This window comes from Mustela lutreola, chromosome 4, assembly GCF_030435805.1.
Source record: "Mustela lutreola isolate mMusLut2 chromosome 4, mMusLut2.pri, whole genome shotgun sequence".
NCBI classification, from domain to species: Eukaryota; Metazoa; Chordata; class Mammalia; order Carnivora; family Mustelidae; genus Mustela; species Mustela lutreola.
In genome coordinates this window covers 120,077,205-120,100,593 of record NC_081293.1, presented here as the reverse complement: position 1 = coordinate 120,100,593, position 23,389 = coordinate 120,077,205, and the positions used below count along the sequence as shown (strand labels likewise).

Genomic DNA, 23,389 nt, shown 5'->3' with positions numbered 1-23,389 from the left:
AATTGAGTGTTTAGATTGAGCTAATCTAATAATATCACCATTTTTTTCTTTTAAACATGTGTAAGAACACACACTTCCAGAATGTGAAATAATTGTAGGTACTGTTAATTTTGAGAGCTTGCTCTCACTTGCATTTTTCAAATAAAACTTAACAGATGATTATCAGGTTATCATGAGTCTAGTTTTTAACAGGAACTCATAATGTTTAAGAAGTAAACTCTATGAATAGAGTCACTTTCAAAAAGGATTACTGGGGTGCCTGGGTGGCTCAGTGGGTTAAGCCTCTGCCTTCGGCTCAGGTCATGATCTCAGGATCCTGGGATTGAGCCCCACATCGGGCTCTTTGCTCAGCTGGGAGCCTGCTTCCCCCTCTCTCTGCCTGCCTCTCTGCCTACTTGTGATCTCAGTCTGTCAAATAAAATAAAATGATTTAGTAAAAAAAATTTTTTAAAAGGATTACTATTTCAGAAAATCCTTAGGTGCTTTCATTAATTCGCATTTATCAAAAGAGAACCTTTTCTAACTATTTCTTTTTTCCTTTTTTTTTTCAAAGTTGTAAGATTTTTTTTTTTTCTAACAGTATCTCTTTGTTTGCAAAAGGAAAATTAATAAGTATGATTCAGGCTAATATGTCTTTCCAAAGCAACATTTGGCAGCTACATGGTAGCTTCTTATGCAGACGCTTGAGTTGTGGGGGAAGAACATGAGCTGCCATTCCACAGCATCTTATCTACCCCTATCCAAACCTAAGTTTTATTCATTGCGTTCAGTATTCCAAAGTATAATTTTTTAATTCTTCCAAATTTCTTAGATTTTGTATTTCTAAAGATTATATTGATGATGTGTTATAATTGCTACTTTTTAAAATTTAATCATATATTTGTAAAATATATCATATATATTTAATCAGATATTTGTTAGCACAACAGAGGAAATGTACTTTAGAGACAACTATTGCTAAACTTTGAGTATATGTGCATGTGTAGAGAAATGATGATGTCTTGAATTTTAAAAGACATGAGAATATCTTTAATGCAAATCTTTTTAAAGAATTATTTGAACAGCTAACAATTTTTTTTTAATTTTTCAGAATCGTGCTCCTATAACAACAATGAAAATCTCATCCAAGAAGGTAAAACAACTCCATTTTTATTTTCTTTACGTATTAAAAATTTTACTGTTGTGAAAAATATATTTTTTTAATTTTAGAAAAATTAATATTAGCATTAGAAAAATAATTATTATTTACAATAACCACAAAATCACCTTTAATTTTGATGCATAGTTGACAGGCTATGAATGGAAGACAAAATAGGTCTATTTTGTATAAAAGCCCAGGAGAGCAGAACTTATAAATATATACTGCAAGATATCCCAACATTTTGTATATCCTATATATCCTGTTTTCTCAAATATTACAGTGTGTGAAGCCAACCAAAATAAAAATAATCTTTTGAATGAAGACTTTGGTATAATGTTTGGGCTACTATAGCATCACAAACATTCTCAGGGGCTTGGAATGAGTAATCAGTCCTCTTCCGAGTTCCTGCTGCTATCACTTGAAATGTGTAATGCATTCTTTTATACTTATTGCTAAAGAAGTGCTATTTTTTAGAGTTTATATGTGTCATTTAAAAAATCTGAGTTCTCAGATCTAAACCATATAAGGAATTGGGTTTGAGGGAAGAAATGTTTGGCTATGATTATCAGAAATGTTTCATCTTCTAATTCATGCCTGCACAGGCAAATACACAATGATCAGAAAAAAAGGAAAAGCCCTATCCCAGTCTCTGCCTATGCAACGTATACACCTCTCCAGCCCGCAAGGCGTTCTCTCTGGAAGAAAGTTCCAAAGTTCATATAGCCAGAAATGGAGTAGGCTTCAGAGCACAATGGACGTGCATTTGAATCCCAACTTATCCATAAATTATGAATAAGTTGTTAAACTTCACTGACCTAAGTTTCTGCCTCTATATGGTAATGCTTTTCTCACAAAAGAGTTAATTTATATAAATTGCCTAAAATAAAGCAGGTCCTTCATAACTGCTGTTTCAAGAGCCTGAGACTTATTTTTCTTGGAATATGGAATAAAGGTTTTAAGTATTAGCACAACTGATGACATAAAGTTAGTGTTCTTTACCTTATTTGGTCTGTTACAGATGAAAGAATATTCCACAGTCAGTCCTGTACTCTTTTCACTTGACTCAATTTTATGAAGAAAAATAAATAGGGTACCATAGAGCTAAAGATCTCATCTGTAAAAATGTTTGCATGGTGCATAACAAACATTTTCCCAAATAACAAGAAGCCATTCGTCATTTTCTCCAATGTCCCAGGGAGCTGATCCCAAGTCAGAATTGTCTTTGAAGTCAGTAGGGAAGCCCCTTGTTTACAGTAGTTTAATGCAAAGAGAAAGTATCGGAGCAAAATTCAAAATGAACACAGAGCCATTTGTGTGGCCGAGTAGCCCAGTACACAGTTACAGTGACACACGTTACTATCCAGGCTGTAATTCAGCTGGTAGACTCATAGTTCACAATCCATTCCATTGAATTTCAATATGCAGTACACATACACACAGGAGAAAAAATGAGTATTAAATCTGTCTTCAACATCTTATATTGTAGATAATTAAAAATGTTTCTTTCAGTCATTAGATTTAGGGCAGGATAATTATTTCAGTTTTGGGAAACTTGCACGTCTGGATACCTCATTATTTTTTCAGTGAGAAAGAAGTACAAATTGCCAACGGTATTTTACGTACATTTAAGCTCTCTGAATTTAGTGCCTTCCCTAGTCTTCAAATTATTTTATTTTCTATTTTATGCTTCTTTATTCTCTAATTTATTCTTGCATTCCATATAGCAGAAAATAGTTGGATTAATTTTTTAAAAAAGATAATTTCTAGAATGAAACTACTTGTATTCTTTCCTCAAGTAAAGCAGTTTCCTTAATTTAGCATAGCTGATGCTTTCATTATATTATTTATTAATGTACTCAATAAACACTTATTTGAAATGTTCTTAGAGAAATGGTTATTGTCAAAATACACCATTGTTTTCATACAGTTTGTCTCAACTGGGGATCAATCATTTTCAGCCCAATTTCTGCAAAATTAATTAATCTGAATAAAATGATTTTTTATTAGACAATAGACTGAGGTGTGATTCAAATGATTAATTAGAATTGACAATGTATAAGTTGATAGTTTGTTAACTGGTAATTTTCTCTACTACATTATTTATTCATTCATTGAGCTCTTAGGAGTCAGAAACTATTCTAAGTATTTCATGTGGAGTTAGCCCTTACATTTAGTTCTTAACATAATTCTATAGGATAAGTACTGTATCATCCCAGTTTTACCCAAGAATGGCCTGAGATTCAGAAAAGTTGCATAGATGGTTGTGGTTGAGCTGGGATTTGAATCCTAGAAGTCTGCCTCCAAAACCAGACCAATGGTGCTCCTAAATTGCATGTAGGTGAATATGTATAGATGTCTTTTTGTGTGTTGCACATGTGGATATATTTGAGTTCCAGCTTAGAGATTCTCTGCTAATTTGAATCATACACTATCACTTCTTTAGAAAATAAGCATCAGTTAGAAACTTACTCTTTTCAACTCCTGAGAACCAATATATGCACAGAAAGAACTGGAGCAGTATCCTAAGAAGTTCTTGACATCCTGTAAATGAAGGAGAGGGAAATCTTTATTTATGACTTGGGATGCTGAAGATCACTGGATCACACAGCAAGTTTAAGACATGACTAAATATAAATACTGATATTCTTCTAAGTAATTTAAAAGTTGCTCCAATGAGTAATATGCCACTTTCAAAGGCATGCAAAAAAAAAAAAAAAAAAAGTTTTTAAAAGTTTTTATCTAATACAGTGTACTTTTTCCCCTAAACTTAAAAATGCCCTTTATTTAAGACTTGACGTTTTCAAATTTACAAGGTGATGGGTTGCCAGATTTGAAGAAAAAGAAAACTGCCTTGTGCATTCAAAAAATAAAGCAAGCATCATAATTTAAATCTATAACATATTAGCACAAATTTGAGAGAACAATAAATCCCAATGTTTCAAATGTATGACCATTCTACACAGGGCCCTGAGTTTTGTTTTTTTTTTCCTTTTTCTTTTAACAGGAAAGTGGTAATATTATAGGCATATTAACATAAGAAAATTCTATTTATCTTGGCTTATACCCTCTGTGCTTTGCTTCTTGTTTTTAGTCTATTTTAAAATGAATCTCAGGGTGTATAGACATAATGCGTTCCTGCTGAAAGTCCTCTTTTAACGTCCACATCTGAATTAAATCATAATCATTCCTCCAATAGCAACAATTGTATGTGAGCTCCAATGAAGGGATTTCCCAAGTGTCTCTGCATCGCTGCCACATCTATGGTACAGCCTGTGCTGACTGCTGCCTGGCAAGGGACCCTTATTGTGCCTGGGATGGCCATTCGTGCTCTAGGTTCTACCCAACTGGGAAGCGGTGAGTACCAAACATTCAGCTGAAAGTCAAAACTGATGTTGCCAGATACTCCACATCATTAGAAAAAATTCTATTGCTGTATTCTTTAAAATAGCACTAGAAGTAGTAGCTATGTTTAGCATCATGTATAGTTATTGAATGAAGTAAATGACTATAGTTTTAACTTGAAATTCTCACAGATATATCGGAATACAATACTTTGGAGACATTTCTTTCTCCTCTTAAAGCTCCTCCAGCAACACAATTTCCCCCTATGACCCAGCAATTTTTTTAAGCAGTATTTAATGTTTTCCACATTACCTAATTTTTTGTATGCTTCTGTATATCATTAAATCCCACCTTCTTAGGGTTTCCCTGTGCCATTTAATTCTCTAATGATCAGAAGTTTGTCCTAGTTCAGGCAACAGGAACATTGTTCCAAAATGGTTTTTTTTTTTTTTTACATTTGGTTTGAATTGCTTTCAGAACCTTGGTGACATGCTCTTACCTCTGAGAATGGGAAGTGCATGGTTGCTGGTCAGATTGAGAGAATAAGACAGTCTGAGACTGAATGCCATTTATCCTAGCAAAGACTTAGATGAGAAACTTAGAACCAACTAGTACACAAGTTGTGACACCAGTAGTGACACTGATTATAGAACAAAGAATATGCAGAATTTAGGGTCAGCCAAGATCAGAGCTATGGGTCAGTCAGGGTGATTAAGGGGGTGATATTTGAACAAGGACCTGAGTATGATGAGGAATGACACCAAGTCATTATCTGGGGGGGATAGCATTCCAGAGAGACGGAAAGACCAGAAATCCTTAAAGCTGTAGTGTGTCAAGATTGTTCAAGAAATAGCACCACGACTAATGGGACTATCATGGAATGAGAAAAAGGAAGGGTGGAAAGAAAATGAGCTCAGAATGGCATATGACATAGGATTTAGTGAGTCACTGAAGGCTTTTATAGAGTGAAATGGAAAACTATGGAGGGTCTTTGAGCACATGAATTTTTTTTTTTTTTTTTTTTTTTTTTTTTTTTTTTACATTTGGTTTGAAAAGCTCATCTGGTTGGGTTTGGCTAGGATTGCAGCCCTGGGGTAGGCAGGGGATAGGAGGAGAGGAGATAGAAGCTGCAAGGCAGTTAGGGCACTGTACCTTCAAAGTGAGATATAAGGAATTCTCACACAGGAATGATAGACGTAGAAATCGCACAAGGTCTGATTTGGGGTAGAGCTCAGTTAGAGAAATAGAAGACTCAAGAATGAACCAAGTTCTCAGAACTGAGCATATGCAGATGTAATTTCCTGAGAAACAGAAGACCAGGGGAGAAGCAGGTATGTGGAAGGAAAGATGATGCTAAAAGTATCTATGAGATATTCAAATGGAGAGGTTGAGTAGACAGTTAGAAATATGAATTTGGAATGCACAGGTGTGGCCTGGTCTGGATAATTTGAAAATCTTTTGTTTTTAAAGACATGGAACGTGAAGAGAACTCCTATTCTTTAAACCAGTAGTCCTTAGTATCTGTGTTTAAAGACCTGTGTTCTTCTGTGTCGTTTTGAGATTTAGGCAGGAAGTTTCTAGCTTCTTAATTTCTACATAGAATTTTTAGACCTCATTATCCTGAGATTTTCTGTTTGCACTAGACTGGAGATCTGAACTTGGACAAAGTATGAGGAAAGCAAATTCCAAATGTAATCTCAAATAAATGATTTTTGTAGTCATTGCTGATAAATTTTAATCATATTTGCTTTATACTCCCAATTACAATAACAGTGATATTTAAAAATTATTACCATAACTGTTTCTAAGGTAATATATTTTTCTTGAGAAAGAGTTATAAAAATTGGCATATCTAATACCTGGAGTGTAATCTTCTATCTATTAAACAGATTTAAAGCTAAAGGAAGATGAAGCCTCACACTTTCTAAGAAAGAAAGTGCTATGAGGATCACAAAGTGAATCTTATCATATTCCTTTAGGCTTATCAGCCTCTCCTGTAATGTGGAGGAATTGGAGATGGTACTCTTTCCCTGTAAAACCTCCAGACCTAGGGTTTGGCAAACAAGCGTTTTCATTTAATAAACAAAGAATATTTCTCAAGTAAAATTTCATACCATATATAAACTATCATTGCATATTTGAGATTTTTGTTTACATTTTAGACATTTAGATTTTTGTTTACATTTTAGTTTCTGCTAAAATATGAGTTGACTCATTTGTTCTCCTATTCTCCTTCTAATTACAACCTCAGTAATCCTTTCTCAGATGCATATGTCAAGGTAGGTTCCACATTGTCATCCTAATTCCACAAATTTGATCTTGATCATGTCCTTGTAATCAATAAAGAGCTGAAATTGTCTTGCAATTTTTAATGTTGCAATGTCATGCCTGGTATGAAATCAGGTATCACAGAAAAAAAAAATTCAGTAAAGTTACAGGGTATAAAATCAACAAACAAAAACCTATACATGACTAATGAGCTACCAGAAAGAGAATTTAAGAAAACAATCCCATTTATAATTGCACCAAAAGAATAAAATACCTAGGGATAAATTTAACCAAGGAGGTAAAAGACCCCTACACTGAACTATAAGACATTGATTAAAGAAATTGAAGACACAAATAAATGGAAAGATAATTGACATTCATGGAGGGGTAGAATGAATATTATTAAAATGGCCATACTACCCAAAGGAATCTGCAGATTCAATACAATCCCTAAGAAAACTCCGTTAGCATTTTTCATTGGATTAGAACAATCCTAATATTTGTATGGAGTCATGAAAGACTCCGAATACCCAAAGCAATATTGAGAAAGAACAAAGCTGGAGGCATCGTGCACCTTGACTTCCAACTATATTACAAAGCTGTAATAATCAAAACAGTATGCTATTGTCATAAAAAAAGACACATAGATCCACATGATCTATGTGAGAGCCCAGAAATAAATCCATACATATATGGTTAATTAATTTACAACATAAAAGGCAAGAATATACAATGGGGAAAGGCAGTCTCTTCAATAAATGGTGCTGAGAAAACTGAGCAACCACATGCAAAATAATAAAACTAGACTACTATCTTACATTATAGAGGAAACTTAACTCAAAAGGTTTAAGGACTTGAATGTAAGACCTGAAACCATAAAACTCCTAGAAGAAAACATAGGCATGAAGCTCCTTGATAGGTCATGATGAGTTTTTAGATATGATTCCAAAGGAAAGACAACAAAAGAGAAAATAACCAAGTGGGATTATGTCAAACTAAAAAGCTTCTACACAGGAAAGGACATCACCAACCAGATGAAAAGGCAACCTACTGAATGAGAGAAAATATTTGCAAACTATAAACCTGATAAGGGGTTAATGTCCAAATATATAAAGAACTTATACAACTGAGTATTCAAAAGACAAGCAATCTGACTTAAAAAGTGGGCAGATCTGAATAGGCATTTTTCCAAAGAAGACATACAGTTTGCCAGCATGTTGTGAAAAGATGCTCAGTGTCACTAATCATCAGCGAAATGCAAATGAAAACCACAGGATCTCACCTCACATCTGTCAGAATGGGTATTATCAAAAAAACAATAAATAACAAATATTGGAGAGGATGTGGAATCTTAATTGGTGCAACCACTATGAAAAACAGTACAATGTTTCCTTAAAAAATTAAATATAGGGGGCACCTGGGTGGCTCAGTGGGTTAAGCCGCTGCCTTCGGCTCAGGTCATGATCTCAGGGTCCTGGGGTCGAGTCCCGTATCGGGCTCCCTGCTCGGCAGGGAGCCTGCTTCCCTCTCTCTCTGCCTGCCTCTCTGTCTACTGTGATCTCTCTCTGTCAAATAAATAAATAAAATCTTTAAAAAAAAATTAAATATAGAACTACCATATGATCCAGCAATTTCATTTCTGGATATTTATCTGAAGAAAACAAAAACAATAATTTGAAAAGATAGATGTACCATCAAGTTCACTGCAGCATTGTTTTCAATAGTCAAGACATGGAAACGACCTAAGTGTTCTTCAACAGATGAATGAGTAAAGATGTAAACACACACACACACACACCACACACACACACACACACACACAAGAATACTACTTTGCCATAAAACAGAATTCAGTCTTGCCATTTGTGAAATGGATACCTTGAGGCCATATGGTGAGTGAAATAATTCAGAGAAAGACTTATAGTGCATGATCTCACTTCTATATGGAGTTTTGAAAATAACAAAAAAACAGGCTCATGGAGATAGAGAACAGATTAGTGGTTCTCAAAGATGGGGTAGGCGGTAGGAAAAATGAGCAAATGGGGTCAAAAGGCACAAACTTCCAGTTATAAAATAATTAAGTCATGGAGATGTAATGTTCAGCATGGTAACTATAGTTAATAATACTGTATTGCCTGTTTGAAAGTTCATAATAGAGAAGTACATCTTACAAGTACTTACCGCAAGGAAAAGAATTTTGTGACTACCTATGAGAATAGATGATATCTAGACTTATTGTGGTCATTTCACTATATATCCATCATATATTATATATATATATGTATTATATATATACTTTTTAAAATTGAGAAATAATTGACATATAACATTATATTAGTTTCAGATATGCAACATGAATGGATGTACACCTGAAACTAATATAATGTTATATGTCAATTATTTCTCAATTTAATGAAGTATAAGCAGGAGGGAAAAAGTATGGGTTGAAAGAGAAGGTAGTAATCATTTAAAGAGCTATCAGAATCTCTAGCAGTGTCTTAATTCTATAATTAAAAGCTGAAAAATCTCTATCATTCTATCTTTCTATCTTTCTATAACCTATCTTATTCCTTGGCCTACTCTCACCCATCTTTGGCTAGCACAATGAAAGTTTCATTACAAGTATCTATATTGTTTAACTTCTCAAAATTATTTTAAAACTTAAACATATAGTGAATGCAAAACATGTTTGCTGAATTAACTATTTCCTAAATTCTCATATATAATATTTTTAAGTGATTATATAATAATAATAATGATGATGATCACTTGTATTTTCCATACCAGATTTCTTTAATAGTGTTAACTTACCTATTTTATTTCTATTGTGCTGTCTACCTATCTGGAACACAAAGATTATGTGGAGGAGTTCATAGGAATGAAAATCAAAAAGGTGTCCTTTGTATGGAATAAGAATTACAGTGATACTTAGAAATCTATGAAGTATATATATTTTGATATAATAAAGTTGTTAAATATCATTGGCTCTGTAGTTTCTCTTTTTTTTCAAGTTTCCTTATGGTAAATAATACAAGCAATTTTCTTTTTCATTCTCAAGTATCATAAATATTTGTGCATTTGTATCCAAATACTGCAATTTAATCTCAAATGTTATTTATTTTGGATTCAGACATGCACTTAGAAATTTTATTCTAAGACAGGATAATCAGTTCAATCTTCAAGTAAATATCTGTTTTACATACAAGAACAAAATGATTTCATTGTTTATCTGAAGGATTATACTATAAAGAAGAAAACATTGGAAACTTGAGCTCAAATCCTAAACCTACATTCACATATAATATTACTCTGCCTACCAGCTTTTGCAATGCTATATGACTATCCTAAAGGGATTCTACAAATACAAAAAATGTCAGATAGCTGTCTTGCTGATCTCATCATTTAGGCCAAGCCATAATGATTTTTTTTCTGTAAAGACTGTCTGGAAGCTATGTGATCCCATAAATTTGGGTTCCCCAGCTATGCAAACCATAACATAGTACTGGTCACAGGACAATCAATTTAAATATTGTGAGTGATAGTGCCTCTCTAGATGGCTGAAAATGACTACTTCAGCCCTAAGAACTCTCACATGGTGCTCATATAATATCGTGTACTCACAAGTTGATTGGTAATAAATAATGCCATGGCTTGGAAATATAGCAAATGCAATGCGGTGAAAAGCTGATATGGGTTATAGGAGCTATTCTAGAGTAAAGCATAAATTGTATTTCCTGAAACAACAGTGACTTCCACTAGTTTATGTGTGTGTTGTTGTATTAGAAATTAAAATTGAGGGGCGCCTGGGTGTCTCAGTCAGTTAAGCATCTGCCTTCGGCTCAGGTTGTGAGCAGGGATTGAGGTCCATGTCAGGCTCCCTTCTCAACATGGAGTCGGCTTCTCCCTTTCCCTCAACCCCCCCCCCCCATTTGTGCAGGTGTGCTCTCTCTTTCTCCCTCACATAAACAGATAAAATCTTTAAATATATATTTTTATATATTTCTATATAAGTATATAAATATATATTTATATATTTTTAAATCTTTAAATATATATATGACATAAAATTATATACCTGTATTTCCATAGAGAGATTTACATGAACCATTGAATACACAAACTATTATTTGTTGTAACCTTAAAATGACCTTTTTCACTATTGATGATTTTGAGATTAGTTTCACTTTGTAAATTTAATAATCTTTGTGATATTTTAATATTTCTGCTCTTCTCACTGAATGTTATAATTTATCTTTAACAATAAAAATATTGAGACTTAACAGATGATCCAATTAAGTCATATGCTCATTTATATATACTTCAGAGCCTTGATAGTAAACAATCAATGTATCCCTGTATTCCTGATATTTGAAGAGTAGATCTTTTCCTTTTCTCTTTCTCTCCCTCTCATTAAAGACTTTCATTTATTTATTTATTTATTTATTTATTTATTTATTTAGAGAAAGAAAGCACATTCAGGGGTTGGGAGGAGAAGGAGAGAGAATTTGAAATAGACTCTGCACAGGGATTGATCTCACCACTAGGAACTGTGACCTGAGCTAAAACCAAGGGTCAGACCCTCAACTAACTGAATCATCCAGAGAGCTCACTTTCTCTCTCTCTCTCTTTCTTTTTTTTTAAGATTTTATTTATTTATTTGACTCAGACATAGCAAGACAGGGAACAGAAGCGGGGTAAGTCGGAGAGGGAGAAGTAGGCTTCCGGCTGAGTAGGGAGCCCAATGCAGGGCTCAATCCCAGGACTCTGGGATCATGACCTGAACTGAAGGCAGGCACTTAACAACTGAGCCATCCAGATGCTCCTCACTTTTTCTTTCTTGTAACGATCTGCATACCCATGATTTATTGCTAAGAGAATTTCAGTTGCTTTATTTTGTTTTGTTTCACTGTGTGATACAATTGAAACTATTATATGTATTAGTTTCAATTGTATATTCAATACTATATATATATAGTATATACAAAATGTATATATATATATATATATTATATATACAAAAATACATATTTTGAATATGAATATTTTGAATCTAAGACTCAGGAAATTAATTCGTATTAAAATAATTTAAAACATTGATTTAACTAATGGCCAACTTATAAAGAATGTAACTGAATTTTGAAATGCTTAATTGATGATACATAATAACTAAAATGCAATGAGTGAACTTTGGTCCTGACTAAACTTTTCTCTTTTTTTAAGATTTTATTTATTTATCTGACAGAGAGAGACACAGAGAGAGAGGGAACACAAGCAGAGGGAATGGGAGAGGGAGAAGCAGGCTTCCCGCCAAGCTGGGAGCCTGATGTGGGGCACGATCCCAGGACGCTGGGATCAGGACCTAAGCTGAAGGCAGATGCTTAATGAGCCACCCAGGCGCCCCCTAACTAAACTTTAAAAAATTCATAAGGGATGTTTAGAAGACAATTAAGGAAATTTTAACATAAAATATGTATTGTATGATATTATGGAATATTCATATATTTAGCATGATAATTATACTGTTGTTATGTAGGAAAATCAGAAGATTCATGCTGAAGTATTGAGGAATGAAGCATTATGTCTGCAATTTATTTTCTAAAGATTTTCATATATGTGCATAAAGTATATATACAACATAAAACTTGCATGTTAGAGGTGCCTTAATGGCTCAATGGGCTAAGTTCTTTGCCTTCGGCTCAGATCGTGATCTTAGGGTCCTGGAATCGAGCCCCACATCAGGCTCTCTGCTCAACAGGGAGCCTGCTTCCTTCTCTCTGCCTGCCTCTCTGCCTACTTGTGATCTCTCTCTTTCCATCAAATAAATAAGTAAAATCTTTAAAAAAAAAAATTGCATGTGAGAGAAAAAATAAATGTGGCAAAATTTAACAATTCACGAATCTAAGTATGTCAGTATTTAGTGTACTCATACATCTACTCTTCTGTAGGCTTGATGTTTTTCAAAGTAAAAAGTTGAAGGAAAATTCTTATTCTAGTAAATGAACAATTTTGCTTAACTGTGTATTAAATGTCTATTTTCTATCTCTCAATCACCTGTTTCAGAAAAGTTTTAATATAACAGGAAAGTGTTAGGAAATGTTGAATTTTGTAAGAAAGCCATGTTTATTTAAAAACAAAATTATAAGAAAGAAGATGCCAGTGGGTTTATACTCTAGAGGTTTTCATCTTGGAAAATTTTTGATGAATGTCTCTAAACTAAAATTTACACTATTCATTTGGAATCTAGCATTTACCCAGAAAATGCACATAATAAGGATTTCATAGCCATTCTATCACCAATAATAGGGAAGGACCGAATTAATTCAGAATGAAAACAAGGTGAAGTACCAATCCTATCATGAAGGTGGTGAGTAAGAAATGTCAGCTAGTGGTGCCAGATAAGCAGACCTCTTTTTTCCTTATGAAAGCTTGGGCAATTAAAAGACTGTGAAATTAAAAATGCAATCTTTTAAATGTGGTATAATTGGCAATGTTAATTCTAAATCAGTTTTATGTATGTCTTTGCACTTATAGGAGGAGCAGAAGACAAGATGTGAGACATGGAAATCCATTGACTCAGTGCAGAGGGTTTAATCTAAAAGGTATTAAAACTGAGCAAGGGTCAAACTTGATAAAGAGTCACAGTGCTCTAGGTCACATTTCAGGGAGGGAGACCTCATTATAATTCACTTTTTCTTTTTTAAGGAAAGATTATGAAGATTCTTGGTGTTCATATGGAAATTAAAAATTAAACATATTTGTATGTATAGTAGGAGAAACAGAGGTCCATGAATACAGAGACCGTGGGTGTGAGTTGGTTAGGAATTTCACATAGGTATCAGTTACAGATTTTCCAAGCTATTACTTTTTTTCTGAAGAAACAAAGCTATTGTCTTCTCTCTTAAGAAAAAAGTTGCTTTTTTAAAAATTTAAATGAAAATTTAAATTTTTTAAAAAAATTTACCATTTTAAAGTGTATAGTTCTGTATCATTAAATACATTCACAATGTTGTGCAAGCAGCACCATATCCATCTCTAGAACTTTTTCATCCTTCCCAAGTGAAACTCTATACCCAGTAAATATGAACTTCCCTCTTCACCAGCCTCTGGAAACCACCATTCTACTTTCCATCTTTATGAATTTGACTCTTATATATACCTCTTATAAGCGGAATCACACAATATTTAACCTCTTGTAACTGCTTATTTCACTTTTTCTTCGGGGTTCATTCATGTTGTAACATGTGTCAGGATTTCTTTCCTGTTGAAAATGGAAAAAAATATTATTTGTATGTATAGATCACATTTTGTTTATTCATTTATCACTAGACACTTGGATTGCTTCCAATTTGGACATTATAAATAACCCTGCTCTGAATATGGGTGTACCAGTGCCTTGGTTTTACAATTTATAACCATTCCAGTACTTCTGACAATTCTGCCTGTGTCTTATGATCACTCTAACCCATTTCTTCCCATCCTGGCATGAAGATCCCACGGTATTATACTTTCCCCACTAACCTTCTCCCCTCCACCTGAACCCCACCAGGGAAATTTCTTCAGGCAGAGCTCTCTTAGCTCACAAAGGTGCCATAGACCCACTGTTGCTAACAATTAACACCAAAACTCCTACTGCTAATATTTTTGAGTCTGGGCCTTTCTTTAATAAAGACTGATATTCTTATTACTAACTACATGAGCTATGAGAAGAAAATTCTGACATGTTTTGCTTAGTGGTTCTATACATCTAATTGAGGGGATAAATCCAAGTTACGATTTCTCTATTTACTGAGTATTTTATAAATATGTGTGCCAGTTCTAATAGTAGTTACAGTGGTAGAACTGTCAGTGGGGTTAATGATGAACAAACATGGATGTTAGCTTTGTGTCAGAATCTCAGTTAAGCACTTTTTTTATGGAATGTCACAATTAATGCTCAAGACACTATCCCAAAGTAAGGTCTATTATTATCACCATTTTATGAATGAAGATGCTTTTCATGTCTAAGCTACTACATGATTTTACTACATGCTCTTCCTGAATTAAGAATTTCAGTGCAGAACCTATATGAAAACATAATCCATGTTTTAGAGCCAAGTAAAACTGAGACACAGAAGGGTCAAGTAAGTTGTTGAAGGCTACACAGTCAGTCTTGGTGAAATCAGAATTTTACCTCCAATATCTCTGCCAGGACTGTGTTCTCAACCATAACTTCCCGCTGCAGCCACACTTGGCTTTCTGACTTTTCCTGATGCTTCTGGATTCCATCTATATTCCACTGAGTATGGATGAACCTGGCTTTAATAATGCCTGACACTTACTAACTCTTCAAGTAGGATGTGTTTCCTAATAATTCACAGCATCAGTTTGCTCAACTCTGAAACACTGAGAAAACCTAACTCATAAGGATACTGAAATAATTAAATGTTCAAAGTGATATTAAGGACATTCCTTGGTTTAGAGTACTTCTTGAATAAAAATCGGTTCCCTTATGTCTTTCTCTCCTTTCCTTTAGGTTAAACACAATAGGTAAACGATGTGTAATAGTCTGCTTCTTAAATGATTAAAGATTGCCTTTTGGATACTTTATAGGTAGTGACAATTTTACAGAGCAATAAACATATAGGAGTATATGTTCTGAGTTCTCTTCTCTCTCTCATTTTTGCTTTTCAGCATATAGAAATGCAGCTGAAATTGTTCAGTATGGAGTAAAAAATAACACCACTTTCCTTGAGTGCGCCCCGAAGTCTCCACAGGCATCGATCAAATGGCTGTTACAGAAAGACAAAGACAGGAGGAAAGAGGTGAGTAACACACCACAGCAGCAATCAGTCAGGGCTTCAGAAAGACATTTGATCACCATCCCTCGGTGAGGTTCAGATCAAACGGGAAAAAAAAGGCATATGAACATCCTTTTGTCTTTGGGATGACAGGTGCCACTTCCTTTAAAATCTTTTGTCTGCAGAGATGATGAATTAATTAGAAATCCTTGCTGCCTGTTCACCTCTATAATATGGTGATTGAAACAAGAGCTTGGACACTCAAGACAGGGGAATTGATATGAGGAAGCATTCGTAAAAGAAACAAGATGTGTGCAAAACCAGACTCCAGGTTCTCACACAGCAGCACCTTTGTGTGATTCACAAGATAAAAGGGGGCCTTAAAAAAAGTTCAGTTTTTCCTCAGTAGCAAATTACACTAAGCCATAATTTTTATGGTAAGGAGCATTTTTCTGCTATGTGGTAATCTGTTTCCTTTGCTTTATTATCCACGGCTCTAGGGTTTTGGTTTGGTAATATAGGGAATCATTGTTTATGGGACTGTTGACTTTATTTAGTGATATGGAAAAACAATTTTTCAAAGGAAAAAACACTGACATTAACCTCTCACTGATCAGAAAGAGCTGTTTTAAAAGGGAAGCATTGTAAAACGGCTTAGGGTGAAATATTATAAATAATGAGCTCCGTAATATTGATCTCATGTACTGAAAAATGAGAGGAAGAAGAAGAAAAATATATATGTGTATATAAAGCCTTAGGGTAGTCTAAAATGTAATGCTATTAGCAGTGTCATAAAATCTGATAGAGCAAAGGGGGAAATGGAGCCTTCTGCATTTGGGTGTGTCCTTCTGTTGTGGGTAGTTTGGGTACTAAGTATTAAGTTAATTGGAGATATTCAGAATGGATACAATCCCAAGCTATAGAACACAGACACTTGCATCAAAGTTACTGAAATACATGTTGACTCCATATGAGAAAATGCTTTACAACTCAGACCTGCCTGTCCGAAGACAATATGAGCTGTTTAGGAAATTGTGTGTCCCCTGTCACCGGAAGTAAACCATAGGCTGATGTCCACTTGCATAAGCAATTTAACCATCTGGAGGCAAAAGGAGCTAGATGAACTCCGGGGTTCCTTCTTGCCCCATAATTCTATGATACTAATCAAATCTTTTTGAACATTTTTATTAATAAAAAAAATTGTTTATTTAAGATCTCTTTTCTTTGCCATAAAAGTCTGTCATCAAAGAGACCTGGAAATTTCTACAGTCTAATTAATTTTGAATTCTTTTCAATGGATGTAAATGGTAATACTACTTGCCTTACTAAGTAACCTAGAGTAGAAGTCATATTGTGCCATGATGATTACCACACAGAAATGAAGTTCTTAGGCCAGAGCATGTGACAGGGTTATAAATGGTCCTTCCTGAGAAGTTCTGTGTGTTTGTATGTGAATTGGAAATCTAAAACTCAAATAGGGGTTACCTAATATGAATAAAATATGTTCCTTTAATTCAGTAAACACTTAAAATAGAATAACATGCAATAAGTGAAAAAAATTTCTATTTAAATTAAAGAAAATGAATACATGCAAGCTTGAATACATGCCACAGAAATTAATAAATTAAATTAAAAATGGAGTGAGTTATAGATTTAATGACTATTTAATGACTGAATCTCCTTTGCAATATTTCTGACGTTTTATTTCAGAATGCTCAAGAATGTAGACTCCATTATTACTATCTTGCTTTTTCTTCTATAGCATAAGAATGCTATAAGACTATGAAAAAATTAACTATAATTATGCAAATCTATTATATCCAGAATTACAGAGCACAAGTCCACTCATTCTTAATTTAGTTAAACAAATTGTTACCATATTATTAAATTTATCCTGATTTGTTATCTGTAGTTTAGGCAAACACATGCATATGTCTTATATTAATGATATATAAATATTGAAGACAAGTCATAAAAGCTCATGGACAAAACTGTAAGTAGTTCGTATTGAATAGCATAAAGTGAAACCTGAAAGATCTCCTTACCTTCACTTCAATATTTATTCATACTTCTAGAGTATGAAGCTACTAAGAATTATATATTCAGTCATAATATATTCCTCCATATATTCCCCATCATGTTCCTATTTTTGTCTTTCTCTCTCTGTCTCTCTCTCTGATGTACACACACACACACACACACACACTTCAATATCAGTACATTTGGAGCTAACTTACTTTTCTTGGCTATATACTGTTCCACTATATGAATATATCTGTTTCTTTAAGGCTCTCTACTACTTAAGGTTATTTTTCTTCTTATAAAAAAAACATTATATAAATGAACATCTGCACACTTGTGAGTATATCTTCTGTATGAATTCCTAGAAATGAAATTTCTGTGTCAAAAACACGTTATATAATTTATAAAATTGGCCTCCAAATTTTTTCCTAATTTTGCACACATAGAAAAGTCTTCCTTTCCTTTTGTTTCTGAGTGCATTTCTACATGATTGAAACTATTTTTGAGACACCTTTAAACTTTAAAAATTAAATTAACATCAAAACTTTGCTTTATATATTTCAGTCCCTTCTTCTGATCTCCCTTTTCTAGATCTGTTCTATTATCTTGTTTCAATATTATACTTTGCCTTTTTGTGCTTTTTTCTGGAGGAGGGCATTACTTTTTAACTAAAATAATCTATCCTTGATTTTTATTTCATTAATAATAAAATACGTATTTATACAGAAATTAACCATTTAGAAAAACATTCCTTTATTTTGATTTGGATTCATTCTCCCCACACCCCCCACCCCATGAAAGAGCAATTCAGAGTTTCCATGTCAAGGAATTTCTTACCACTTAGCTTTTTAGTCTGTTCATTGACAGTACTATAGCTGGAACATTAAGAAAGAAAGATTGCATACATATCTAACACATGAGAGTTTTTCCAGGATAAGCTTGTAAAGTAATTAAATATTAACCTCAGTTTTTTATTACCTTTCCTTGGAAAGTAAAACCATTTAGACTTAGAAGATGATAGCATTTCAGCTTATTTTTAGTCATTCTTTAATTTGGGATAATTGGAAAAAACCCTTGATAGTGTTCAAAACTCTGCCTCTGCTTATATAATTTTTTTCAGGTTTTCAGTGAAGTAATAAGTTGTTTGCATTTTTAGTTAGGAGAAAATTCATCATTGAAAAATGGTAAAATTCAACCATTTAACTGTGGCTTCATGATTCTACTAATAAGAGAGTATTTCTGTTGCAATTAAAGGCAAGAACTCCAGGACAAAAGAGATATTTTAAATATTCTGTGAATTTTATTTTATAGTTGACTGTGATTCACACTCCAAATGCAACCAAAATTCTGTGCCTATATATACCGAAACCACTTCTGTCCAAAGGGAATGAATTTGAAGCTATTTTTGGTAATATGGGTGATAACTTCACCGTCCCTTTAATAGCTTCAGTGCTCCTGAAACAAAATCTCTTGTGCAAAAGAGGCAACCGAACTGACCAAACATTTGTGTTCACTAAGAAGGAAGCTAATAAGTACTTGATGCTTCCCCAAATTTGAAAGTCCAGAGATACTCTGTATATGTTGCTCATATCTTTTTAGAAAACATAGAGACGGGTTTGGGATCTTTGATGAGTCTCTCTTTTAGGTCAAGCTGAATGAACGAATCATAGCCACTTCACAAGGACTTCTAATCCGCTCCGTTCAAGATTCTGACCAAGGACTCTATCACTGCATTGCAACAGAGAATAGCTTCAAGCAGACCATAGCCAAGATCAACTTTAAAGTTTTAGATTCTGAAATGGTGGCTGTCGTGACAGAAAAATGGTCCCCCTGGACCTGGGCCAGCTCTGTGAGAGCTTTACCCTTCCACCCAAAGGACATCATGGGGGCATTCAGCCACTCAGAAATGCAGATGATTAATCAGTACTGCAAAGACACTCGACAGCAACATCAACAAGAAGAATCCCAGAAGATAAGAGGGGACTATGGCAAGTTAAAGGCTCTCATCAATAGCCGGAAAAGTAGAAACAGGAGGAATCAGTTGCCAGAGTCATAATGTTCTCTTACTTGGGGCTTATGCTTCCAGTAAAGAATGGTCTGTCTTCAATGATCAAATTTTGAGCAAAAAACCTTGTGCTTTACCCATGAGAAATCCCTGAGAAAGGTGTAACTCACTCCTAAAGTGAATATTACATGAACTGAAATGAGCATGCATTTTCTTGTATGATATTGACTAGCACTAGACATGTCATGATCCTCATGGTGCATATAAATATTTAACTTAACCCAGATTTTATTTATATGTTGATTTCCTTTTCCTTCAAATGAATGTGGCGGCTATAAAACTAAAATTCCTACATCCCTTAATTGAACGATGGCCATAAACCCTGTGATCTTCCTTCCTTGCCTTAGGGGTTTATATTTGGAATTGTCAGTGATTTTATATATGGAAACAAATGCCAAGTTCACAACTTTTACATTGTAAAAGTTGTATAAATATATGTGATAGAGTAGTCGTCAAAAGAAATGTAGACTAGGTACAAGTCAAGGAAGAGTGTATCTAAAAGTTGTACAAAACATGAGTGATTCATACAGAAAAATGAACAGCTTATATGTTTCCAGTGAAATACATTAATTTTTTTATTAAAAAAACGGTCAGTTGCTGGTATCTGTTCTTGATCTTTGTTTCCTAGTTTTAAGAAGATAAAATGAATGACCTTCACCGTAAATATTTTTGATTAGAGTTATGTCAGTGAAGCATTTAAGTTTATATTCTTATGCTATCATCTTCCAAACAAAAGCACTTTTTTTGGAAGTTATTTAAGTTATTATAGAATCAGAGAATATAATCTTACAGTGTTTAATTACTGTTTATGTTCTAATTTTCTAGTCTGTGTGGTAAAGTAAACAATATAAGAAGAAAAAGATGAAATATCAAACTTGTATATGAGAGGTAAAACTATCAAAATGGGGAAAAATAAAGAAATGCAATTTTATAAAAAGCTATTTATAAAAAATGTCACTAGTTTTTACCATCAGTGATTAATTTCAATAATTAAGTCTCACATTGTTTTTTTTTGGTTTACCAACCTCAGACATCATATGATTTTTAAGTCACCGGTTCTTTAATGATGATCTTTAGTGTATGCTGGCGAGGTGCTCATTTTGTGGAGAACTGAAAAAAATTTGAATATGAACAAAAATAGACATACTTTCTTTTGAAAGAATGTTGGTACATTCTGTTCACTGGTTATAAATACAAATGTGTTAAGTTTTGTAATGAATAAAATAATTTCCTTCTAATTATATGTTTGGGTCATTTCATTAGAAAAATTTATTATTGAACCTTTTGTTCCAAATAACAATTAGATGGGAGAAATATGAAAAAATTCTTTATACTGTTATGTTTCCTTTTGAAACACAACTTTTGCCTTTGAATTTTATTTGCTTTTAAAGAAATTTTCGTGTTTCCCAGCACACACAGAAATTGCATCATAGGCCTATTCAAAAATCTAGTGCAAAATTTTATTTGTAGTTAATAGTCCACAAAGAAGGTAAGGTAGACTTATCACCTTTTTAAGCACCATAGCATAAAAACTTCAAGAATTAAAATTATTGTCAAAATGAATGTAACCATTGATCAGAATCTAAGAATATGACTTACTAATTAAGTGGTGATAAATTATGATATTATAAGAGGCAACCTCAGTAGGGGCAAACATAGCAGTTAAAATATACAACATAAATAATGTTCATTCAAAAATAAGCTAATAAATAAAAGCTATCTTCCAAATGTATATGATTCCGAATTACTCTCTAAAGCGGTTTATTTATACAAATATTTTGCTTGCTATGTGCCCAAATAGAAATGTTTGTCAATGGAAGGCCAAAACCAACTTTATTGTTTATGGCCAATATGTTCTATGTACAGAGTTTAAAGTAAAATTGTTTTAGAGTCAGAGGATAGGTAAACTACACAGGTCCCCTTGCTTCATGTAAACACAAACTGATAGACAATAAGGGTGTTTAGTTTTGTAATATTATTTGTGCTATTTAATACCTTCTCTTTAGAACATTATTCAGTTGTATATACTTTTATTACTTTTGTTTTAAAATTATAGAAATTCTTCTTCAACATAACTGCCATATGTGAAGAAAATTTTCTTTCTCCAAAATAATGTCAACATATATTGAATATTGGTGGTTAATTAGTTTTATTTTGTGTAGTTTGACATTTCGATGACTTAATACATTTTCCATTTATATTGTACATAAAATTTCTTAGGAATGCACTTTTTTCTCAAAGTGTAGGTTTGTGGATAGATTTTAGCATGATGAAACTGTCATTACGGTGAATGTTCACTCTGTGAGAAAATAAATGTAATTAGTACATTAATATTTAATTGGATATTGAGATATCATTTGCCTGGCAAAATAAAATGTGTTGAATTCCCCAAGAATGTCTTCAACTTTTCTTTTTAATGATGGATATATAATTGCTTGTTGACAAGAAAGAACCCGCTGAATCTTAAAATTTTTAAGTTGTATTTATTTATTTATTTATCCATTTTTGTAAAAATAATGCAACTAGATATTTCTAAATTCAAAACTTCTAGAAGAATATACATGGAAAACTCTCCTTGTACCATTATCCCTCATTTATTCAAGTCCCAACCCCAGAGACATTCAATATTGTCAATTTCTATGTGTATTTCTGTGATATTTTACATATATGCAAACAAATTCATATCTGGTTTCCCTTTAAGAGGCACTGTATATGCATTCGTCTCCATCAGTCATTATTCATACTGTGTTGTGACTAACAGTGGAGGGAAGAAGAAGTACAGTTTAGGCATGCTTGGGCTTTAGAGCCAGACTACCTAGATTTGAATCCAAGCTCACTGTCTTGGAAAAGTTATTGTATTTCTCTCTGCCTTAGTTGTCTGCCCAAGTTCATACCTGCAGAGTGTTGGAACAGAACATATGATGCAATAACTCTTCAATAAATGTCTTAATACTTTCCTTATTTAGAAAGTGACATCCTGCTAGAACAGGAAGGACTCTTCCCGTTGTGTTCTGTGTCAAGTTAAATGCCAATGACCCAGGTTGGGGAGCGTGCAGTCAGTGGATCATGTAACACCTTACCAGGTAAAACCAGCCTTTATGAAATTGAGGGAAGAAAGTCATAAGCTAATTCATAGCGCTGCTAATGCATTTAAAAGACATAAATATGAGAGATTTTTTCAATTTCTGGGCTTTAACTCTGTAATCATGTGAGTAGAGAAAACCTGAACCAAAAAATATATATATTAAAAGTTATCTCAGTGAATCTTCCAACCTAATGATTTGGCACTACTCCCTAATTGCCTCATTATTTTTCAGTGTCTTCCTTGCTTATATTTCATCTTAACTTTAGGTTAAAGTAATTTTAACATATTTCTTATCATTTTAATGTATTTTTGAGGCTTATGGCTCCTACTTAGGGGGAAAAATTAAGAAAAAGATAACGGTTTCCTATATCTATTCTTGTAGCTGAAGTCAAGAGAGACATTGCCGCTTTATTTTACATGTAGTAAAGCCTGTAAAAACTGTAAATCTAGACAAAGTAATAATCAGACTAAGTGAGAATGTTTACTTACCTAGAAGCAATGAAAATTTCATTGAATTTTATGCATCAAGACAAACCTATGAAAGACTGAATTTTTATTTTTTTCTTTAAGAATTTATCCCACCATTGTTTTATCCAGCCTCCTTTTGCACAAGAATACCAACCTTTCTGCAAAATCAAAATCAGTTGCTATAGGTTCTGTGTATGTGCCGCTCAGTGAACTTCATTGCA

The 23,389-nt window shown here is 33.4% G+C and overlaps 1 protein-coding gene across 1 annotated transcript in view; it reads left to right on the top strand.

Annotated features, from left to right (window-relative positions):
• SEMA3C (semaphorin 3C) overlaps positions 1–22,010 on the top strand; it is a 176,589-nt gene extending 154,579 nt beyond the window's left edge. Inside the window, exons 14-18 of the mRNA XM_059170961.1 lie at positions 1,091–1,132; positions 4,338–4,495; positions 13,283–13,350; positions 15,422–15,552; positions 19,196–22,010. Of these exons, the coding sequence (XP_059026944.1) occupies positions 1,091–1,132; positions 4,338–4,495; positions 13,283–13,350; positions 15,422–15,552; positions 19,196–19,606 (810 nt within the window). The 3' untranslated portion in view covers positions 19,607–22,010. The remainder of the gene's footprint in view (positions 1–1,090; positions 1,133–4,337; positions 4,496–13,282; positions 13,351–15,421; positions 15,553–19,195) is intronic.
• Positions 22,011–23,389: the final 1,379 nt, after the last annotated feature.